Source organism: Talpa europaea (assembly GCF_964194135.1).
Source record: "Talpa europaea genome assembly, chromosome: 8".
In the NCBI taxonomy this organism is placed as follows: Eukaryota; Metazoa; Chordata; class Mammalia; order Eulipotyphla; family Talpidae; genus Talpa; species Talpa europaea.
This window is the reverse complement of record NC_140075.1, coordinates 12,724,798-12,734,283: the sequence shown is the minus strand read 5'-3', so window position 1 is coordinate 12,734,283 and position 9,486 is coordinate 12,724,798. Positions and strand designations below refer to the sequence as shown.

The 9,486-nt window shown below is 34.5% G+C and overlaps 1 protein-coding gene across 1 annotated transcript; it reads left to right on the top strand.

The window, feature by feature from the left end:
* Positions 1–1,609: 1,609 nt before the first annotated feature.
* LOC311175162 (olfactory receptor 5F1-like) lies at positions 1,610–9,196 on the top strand (the record flags this gene model as incomplete). The annotated part of the gene is made up of 2 exons (XM_084240091.1): positions 1,610–1,834; positions 8,363–9,196. The coding sequence occupies 2 exons, from the start codon at positions 1,610–1,612 to the stop codon at positions 9,080–9,082; spliced, it is 945 nt and encodes a 314-aa protein (XP_084096217.1). The 3' UTR covers positions 9,083–9,196.
* Positions 9,197–9,486: the final 290 nt, after the last annotated feature.

Below are 9,486 nucleotides of genomic sequence, written 5' to 3'. Positions count from 1 at the left end.
GTACTGGTCAGAGTAAAAATATACTTTGTTGATGCACCAACTGTCCTAGCTCTGGATTATATCATAATATGATCTCATAAAATACAAAAATATTTCACTGTGGAAAATAAATTATTCCATCCCTTGTTGTTTAAAAATAGATTATTTAAGTTAATATCTAGAAGCTCTTTGTTTACCTCCCCCATTAAAAATTTAGAGCTCCACAAAACAAGACAAGACAAAGACAGGCTCTTTATTACATGACTTTTAAGGGAGAAAGCAAGTGTATCCTGAAAACTTAAAAAGCTGTAATGAGTCCTTGAACTTTTGTCCTTGGAAACAGGCCAAACACTTTTCTTTGGGAATTGGTCTCACATGGATGACCCAACCTGGCATTTTCACCATCCCCAATATATGAGGTACCCTGGAATCATCAGGAGGAGAGACAAGACAACTCCATCTACTATGTTCTCATAACTCCCTGATATTCTTTAAAGACATCAGCGCAGGAAAATTCCACTTGACCAAGATCTTAACAAAACTCTTTGGTCAATTACTTTACATAATAATTAAAAAATGAGTGTACAAAATTTTAAAAAGAACTTATCTAAAAGAAAACATATTATCACAGAAATTTCTGACGCAAATGATTTTCATATTTTACTTCTGAGAAAAATTTAAGGTAAACAATTTGTGGACGGGTAATATTGGAAGAAGTTTATTTCCCCCCCACAAACTTGGTTCACAGTAAGTATTATGCTCAAAATTAGAGGGCTTTAGTTCAAGTCAAATTAATGGACACAGTCAAGGAGAGCATAGATCATTTAAACCTTAGACTCTAAATGGTTCCAGTGCTTGTGGAAACAGAAACACAGAGTTAATGGAATCAGGGTAATGATCAGTGACAAAATTTCAAAAAAATGATTTTGCAGAAATTTGATTTTGAAAGGTCAGTTTAGGAAAACACTTTATCTTCTGGAACTTGTTTAACTATTATTCACTGTTCATATTAATAACTGCTCATATTAGTAAATCTAATACACTCCACTGAAGTCCTTTTAGTTTGAAGTTTATTGTTATTAATTTTATTAGAAAAATACAGTTAGAAATTATGCTTAAAGCAATATTTTCACTGTTTATTATATTAATGTTTGTTTCATGCATGTTGAATTCATTGAGGAAGATGATATTTGATAATCTCTCTGCAGTCAGTCTACACTGTGGACTCACAATGTCATAATTTAATAGCTCTGACACACACTATAGATCTTGAATTGTCTATGTACTTTACATGATCTAACAAAATACCTAGTATTAACATGTATGGTATAATATTCATATGTGAAATGTATTAGAACAGAGAAATATTTAGAAGGCTGTCAGTTTCACTCCAATTGAGCAATGTATCTGCATTGATTACATAATGAACAATTATCAATATATACCCATTTCTGTACTTGACAATCAAATTCAATTTTTTTCATTATATTCTGTAAACCTGTCTTTGATAAGATGCAGAAAACAATTAACAGACATAGATATGCCAGATCATTCATAGAAACCTGAAACTTTTTATTGTTACATCACCTATCAATTTTGACTTCTCAACAGGTAAAATCAGTGGTGCAAAATGCATAGGTGGAATAACACAAATGTGGCTGACTTCATCCTTTTGGGGTTTACGGATACTGAAGACATCCAGCTGGTGCTCTTTATGCTGTTTCTCCTTATATACCTGGTCACTGTGTTAGGTAATGAGGGAATGATACTGATCATCTGCCTAGATACCCAGCTTCACATCCCCATGTATTTTTTCCTCTGTCACCTGTCTTTCATTGACCTCAGTTACTCATCTGTCATCACACCTAAAACCTTAGATAACTTACTAACCTCCAAAAAGATTTCATATGTGAACTGTTTCACTCAAATGTATATTTTTCTCTTCTTGGTTGCTGTTGAAGGTTTTCTTCTCTCCTCCATGGCCTATGATTGCTATGTAGCCATCTGCAATCCTCTCCACTAGCCAGTTGTCATGTCCACAAGACGTTGCTGGTCCCTTGTTTTTGGGTCCTATTTGGTAGTTTTCACAGACTCCTTAGTCAATGAGCTTTGCATGAGGAGATTGCAATTCTGCCACTCCAATGTAATCCATCATTTTTTTCTGTGACACATCCCCAATTATAGCCTTGTCTTGCACTGAAACCCGCAACACCAAACTGATGATATTCATTTTCGCTGGCACGAGTCTTGTGGCATCTCTTATCACGATATCAGTGTCCTATGTGTCCATTCTCTCTACTATTCTGAAAATTAATTCCACTTCAGGAAAGAGAAAAGCCTTCTCCACCTGCGCCTCTCATCTCATGGCTGTCACCATCTTTTATAGCACTATGATCTTCAGTTACTTAAGACCAAATACATCCTACTCCTTGGGAAAGGATCAGGTGGCTTCTGTGTTTTATACTATTGTGATCCCCATGCTGAATCCACTGATTTATAGTCTTCGCAACAAAGAAGTGAAAAATGCTGTCCTTAGACTCCTGCAGAAGACAGATGGCTCCAGGCACTTGTAATAGTGATACTGAACATATTTTAAAGAAATATTTTTACTCTATATCCAATATTTTTACTCTATATTGTACCTTTATATTTTTGTTATCAGGTAACATTGGTTTACATTCCTGTTTCTAAATTTAAAAAATAGGATCCTCTTTTCCAGCTGTTTTCACATTGTTATTCTACCACCAAAACACCTATAGTCCACCCCCATGGAACATGTGCTCCCTCACATATATGTTTGCCCCCCTCTTAGCTCTTGCCCCTCTGAATGCCTCAGTTCCATAGTCAGGTTTTAAGGGCTAGGTTTTGAACTTTGCCTTCTGACCTTTTGTCTTGTTTGTCAGTATTACAAAGCTAAATGTCACCACTGAGTATTTGTTTAATTCCTTCTGACATTTCTTTTGGCATAATTCCAATCATTATGCTAGGCTTTGGAGCTACTCTTTGCTTTCTATACTATACAGCATTTCCTTCAGTTATGACTAAAAACTAAGGACTTTTTTATTTACTTGTGTTTCTGTTGATTTATTGTCACTTGTCCAGATATAATTTTGGACATTTCCATGAATAAGTCTTTATAAATCCATATTGTCATGGATATCACAAAATAGTTCTAATAATTATTGTCTCAATTTAAGGACAACTGATGCACAAACTAAGAAAAGAGAGTTGTCATCTTTTAAACTATAGCATACCAATACCATTGCATAGTCCAGAAATTTGTTATGGAAAAGCACTCCATTGTTAGCTTAATACATACAGCTTCAGAAGTCACTGATTCCATTATATTCATGGAATATAGTAGAGTGACTATGAGAACTTCTTTAGACCAGAACCTTAGGATTTTGACTCTAGATCTGCTTCCTTTTAGCTATATAATACTTAGTAAGCCACTCACACTTAGAACCTCAGTTTCTGAAACTGTACAAGATAAATAATAATCCCAGGCTTGTAGTGTTTTATAAAGTTTAAACCAGATGATGAATGTAAAAGTTATAAGGCATTTCTAATAAATAGTGTCCATTATTACAAGAGGATTTACATTTATGTAATATTTTCAATATGCAATGTTTTTTCTTAAGAATATACCCTGGTGTTTTATGAATTAATATTGATTAATTTTTAGATGAGCACACAAACAACTAAAAAAGAAAATCTCAATGCTTCACAAATTTGGATTTATTAGGGCAGATGTTGATATTGGAGAAGGCATAGAACATTGAAAAAATAGAAGGAAAGGTTCGTGTGCATATATATTGAATGTATTAGTAAAATGTCTGGTGTTTCCTATGTACTTTTTTTGCAGCTTTCCGATACTGCGAGTTTAAACTTTGTTAATTCCTTTGTCATTGTAACACTGGGAGATGAATGTGTGGACTTAGATAGAATGTCGTGGACTTGAAGCACTGTAAGCCCATCAATTTAAAGTGCTGCATTCAGTAAAATCACTTTGGTTTCCACCTGGTGAGCATTTAAAGTCTATCTTTCTGTGACATGTTAATAGCTTCAGTCCCCTTAACTTTTTGAAATTCCTTAAATTTTTAAAACCTTGGTTTTTAAGTTTTGTTATATATTTTGCAAGTAAATTTTTGAAGTTAATGCTTCACTCACTTGTTTTCCACTTTTAGTGGAGTAAAGTTGTAGAGCTAAGAATTGACAATAAAGTCAAAATTTGTGGTCACCAGTAAAGTTTATCAGGAGAGTGAATGGTTTTCCATCATTTTAATGTTTTTCTCTAAAAAAAACTAGAAAGGAGCTGACCAAACTAAAGAAATATAAACCCTAGAAATATGACTGAAGAACTGAGGCTACTACAGTGGGAGAAAAGATGGGCGTGGAGGCAGAATGGGAGGGGGCAATGATCAAGGTAGGGGGTCTTAGATGGCATGGGTGGGGTTTTAATTTTAACCTATTCCCCCAAATCCCCTGCAGTGCTATAATTCAATGTTACCAAATAAAAAATAAACAAGTGATTAAGATAAAAAAAAATTATCTTCATAATCTCTAATTGTTTTTTAATTTCCTCACAAAACTCCAGCTTTAGAGAAATTCATTCTTTAAGGTTCTTTAAATTTATTTTATAACTTTTTTAAAATTGAAAGTTGTTTAAGAAGATCATTTTTCTTTGGTCCAAGTATTGGGTATTTTTTGTCCTTCACACTGCTGTTATGTTTACTAGAGGGATTGTTTCCATTCACCCAATAATGATGCAAATGCATGCTTGTATTAATAAAATATTTATTTCTCCCAGTAAATTCTTTTGTGTTTATATGTAATTGGCTTGAGTCATCACAGACACTTCTTTTAGGAAGAAGCACATTGATATTCATTTTTACATTGCATTAAGTTATTTTAATATTTCAGTTACTTAAATATTTCTTAATAGTTTAAGTAATAAAAGTAATGCTATAATTACTTTTAATATTTCTGTTATTCTAATATTTCTATCAATACCATTAATATTATTGTAACTTATCTTTGCTTTGCTACAAATGATATCCAGATTTTATATTTATAGCTATTGCTATTTACTTATATTTGCAAACAGAGATAAATATTTGAGAAGGATTTAATGTTCAGTAATTTGCATTTTTGGATCATCTCTATCTTGTATATGCAATGTATCATTCATATATTTACAGATATTCTGTGGCTTTTTATGAACTATTCTTTCACCTTGCTTTTATTTATGTCTATTTCTATGATGAGTCAATGTGTCCTGTTTGTTGATGTTTGCAAAGATGATCAACAAATTCCACATTTTGTTCTTAACACTTACATTTAGGCAATGCTTAATTAAGACAATGCTGTTCTGTTTATAATGTTGCATAGAAAACATTTATATAAAGTTATTGCATATGTGTAAATTGATCAATGGCAATATAAGTTTCTGCATTTCTGCTATAATTTCCCTGTTATATTATTTTTTTAATTTTTTTTCATTTATTTTTTTATTTTTATATTCCCCATACAATTGCAACCCCCTGATTTTGACCCCAACCCTCCTTTCCCTGCACCCCCCAAAGTGTGTCTCTCGTTCATAGTTGTTTGTTGATTTTGATTTTTTTCATTCTTATATTTATTCTTTTTCCTGGTCCCTTATTTAGGTTTTCTAGATTCCTGTTATGAGTGAGACCATCCGGTATTTTTCTTTTTCTTTCTGGCTTATTTTGCTGAGCATGATCCCTTCCAGTGCCATCCATGTTGCTGCAAATTGCATGTGTTTATCTTTTTTGAATGCTGAATAATAATCCATTGTGTATATATACCACATCTTCTTGAGCCAGTCATCTATTTTTGGGCATTTGGGTTGTTTCCAAAGCTTAGCTATTGTAAGTAGTGCTGCTATAAACATAGGGGTGCAGGTGCTCTTAGGAATTAATATTTCTGTGTCCTTTGGGTAAATACCTAGGAGTGGAATAGCTGGATCATATGGAAGCTCTATCTTTAGTAGGTTGAGTAATCTCCACACAGGTTTCCATAGTGGTTGGACCAGTTTGCACTCCCACCAACAGTGCAGGAGAGTTCCTTTCTTTCCACATCCTCGCCAACATTTGTTGTTGTTAGTGTTTTTAATATGTGCCATTCTCACTGGTGTAAGATGGTATCTCATTGTAGTTTTGATTTGCATTTCCCTGATTGCAAGTGATGTTGAACATTTTTTCTGTTATATTAATATTTATCATACTTTTTGTGAGATGTGATTTGTTATAATTTAAAACATAGTATTCTAGTTTTCAGTACCATGCCAGACTGATATTAATTATAATGTAATAATGAATAATATGAACAGCTGTGTTTTTAAATTAATATATAAGATCAGTAATGATATATTTTGCTGAGCTCTTATGATGTCCCATGATACTCTAAGGACCTAAGAAGTACTTTAACATAATTTATCTTCATTAGGAGACTCAGATAGCTAGTATCAATACAAATGTTAATCGCACTAATGGACAAACATTTTTTTTTTTTTTTGCTCATCAAATTCTTTTGGTCTTTTATTCATTTGCTCAGCAAATCCTTAACATTGATTCTGGAATTTTCGTTTATTCTCACATGCTTCATAGTCAATCCATCAGTATATTATATTGATTCTAAATACAGACTATCTTTGGAGTCTGACTGTTTCTCAACACTTTCTATGCTGCCACCCTAGAGAAGGAAACACCTTTTCCATTAGAAGTATTGCTCCAGAACCCTGGCTTGTGTCCCCACTTTGGATTATTCTGTATATTGAGTAGACTTTTTGGGCACCATCAAGGGGGTCTTCACAAAATAAAAATAATAACAAAAACACTCATAATGATAATGACAGTAATAAACATGGAAAGAATTTAGGAAGACCACTTCTAGTTAACTTTGAAGGATTCATTCTTGCAGTGTAAATACCATCTGTTGGAAGCAGGGATAGATATACACATAGTCGGGTGCTTTCTATTCCTTGGTTCTTGGACTGAGGAATGAGGAGTGGGCCCCCCTGCAAGAGCGTCAGAGAGTGGAAGGGTAAAATGAAGCACAGGCAAAGCTGAGTTATCAGGGAGACCCACAGAGATGGACTGGGGTTCAGTTGCTGAAAGAGACAAATCTATTAGCCTGTTGTAGCTTGTCTATTGTCATTCTTGAATTAAGTGTAATTTTGATAAATGTCAATGCCCAGTTTGTATATTCCCTGAAAAATAAGGAATGGATTTTCTGTCCATAATCTCAATAAGAAAATAAAAGGAGAGGATGTGCATCCTAAGATACCTGCATGATGATGACTCAGGAATTTGGACACATTATCTGTCCCTGAATGACAGGCTGTATTTAGATTGTTGTCAAAGTATAAATCTGAGGAGGGAGCAGGGTGTCAATGACTTTATGGAAAATAGTATGGAATATGCAACCTGTGCTTTTGCTCTCAATTACATGGTAGCTGCCAAGCTAAGTCAAATGCAATCATTATAAAGTAAATATTACCTGCAACTATGGGAGTCTATTCAATATGAATCATATGGATATGACAGTGAATACTAGGCATTTAAATATATGTGATTTGTATGTAAACATGTGTATATACAATAACTATGTGTGTATTATGTAAAAATATATTTATACACCAGTATTCATACATTAAAGACTTAAGTCCTGGTATTTCAGTATGTAACTTTAATGATAGGATTTTGTGCAGGTAATTAACTTAAAATTAGTTCTTAAGAGTACATGTTAATCCAATGGGACTAGTATCATGAGAGAAAGAATCACAGCACAGAACATGGAGAGAAATAGCCATGTGAAGAGACAAACAGAAGATGTCTACCTGCAAGGGAAGGAGGGGGGCCTCACCAGAAAACAGTCCTGACTTCATCTTGAGCTCAGGCTCCTAGATGCAGAACAGTGAGAAATAAATCACTGTTGTTTAAACTCCCAGTCTGTGGTATTTGGTTACAGCAATCTAACAAATTAACACTCTCAATATCAGTGTGTATGTGCACATGTGTTCACATGTGTGTGTACAGGGGTATATATCAGAGTGAATCAGAATAAGCAGAGGATTGTAGAGTTTTCCTGTATGTGTGGAAACTGCTTAGGTGGAGGCGTGGTACAATCATTACATGAAAATGTCTACCAATAATAAAAAGACACTACAAAGGAGTTTTTCTTTAATCTTTTTGATTTTGATACCAGGAGCACAATTCTTTATTTGTTTAAGTGTGATGGTCAGAGTGAAAAATACACTTTGTTGATGCACCAAACCTCCATACACTGAAAAAATTCACTGTGAAAATTGAGCATTCCATCCTTAATGGTTTCAAAAGAGAGTAAATAGGGTTGATTCTAGAAATCAGTTTTTTACACCCCAAAGATGCTGGCTGATTTATTATCAGAGAAGAAAACCATCTCTTTTGCTGGCTGCTTTCTGCAGATGCACTTCTTTTTCGCCTTGGCCACCACTGAGTGCATCCATTTTGGGCTGATGGCTTATGATGGGTATGTGGCTATTTGCAACCCCCTTCTGTACTCCTTGACCATGACACTAGCTGTCTGTCTTAAGATGGCAGCAGGGGCGTTCACAGCAGGACTGCTGAACTCCATGGTTAACACAAGCTACGTGAGCACCTTGCCATTCTGCAATTCCAATGTCATCCACCACTTCTTCTGTGACAGCCCTCCACTTTTCAGGCTCTCCTGTTCTGACACATGCCTGAACGAAAGCATCTTTTCCACTTTTGCTGGAGTGAATATGGTTGGGGCTCTGTTGGTAATTCTCACTTCCTACTCTTATATTCTGTTTTCCATCTTCTGGATGCATTCAGAGGAAGGAAGACACAAAGCACTCTCCACATGTGCCACTCACCTGACAGCTATAATCCTGTTCCATTCCACCTCCATCTACACTTACCTGAGACCCATCACCAGCTACTACCTGAATCGGGACAAAGTGGCTTCTGTGTTCTACACGGTGGTGATCCCCATGTTGAATCCGCTCATCTACAGCCTCAGGAACAAGGAAGTAAAAAAGGCTTTGTGGAGTGTGATGACGAGGAAAAGGAGACCTTAATTTCTCTGATTAGATCATTTCTGAATTAAAGTCTTCTGAAGGTTGATTCAAATCTACAGTTTTTTATTACATTTTTCTAAGTAATCAATTCTTTAATATTTTTGTATAATCAATGAAATAGGTATAAATTACCAAGCTTATATAATAACATGGAGCTTTCATTTAATCATTCTATATCTTCTTTGGACCCTCAAAATATGACTTATTTGAACCCTCAAAATAGGACTTACTTTCAATGAAATCTTGATTAGAGGTGGAAAAGTGACTATTTAGAAACAAAAATTGCCATATCACTTGAAACTACCCATATATTGATAGAATGTATGTAATTGTCCATTTATTGTTTTTGTGAAGAGTTATTATAGGGTCAATTGTAAAAAAGGCAGATCAACTTCAATGGATGA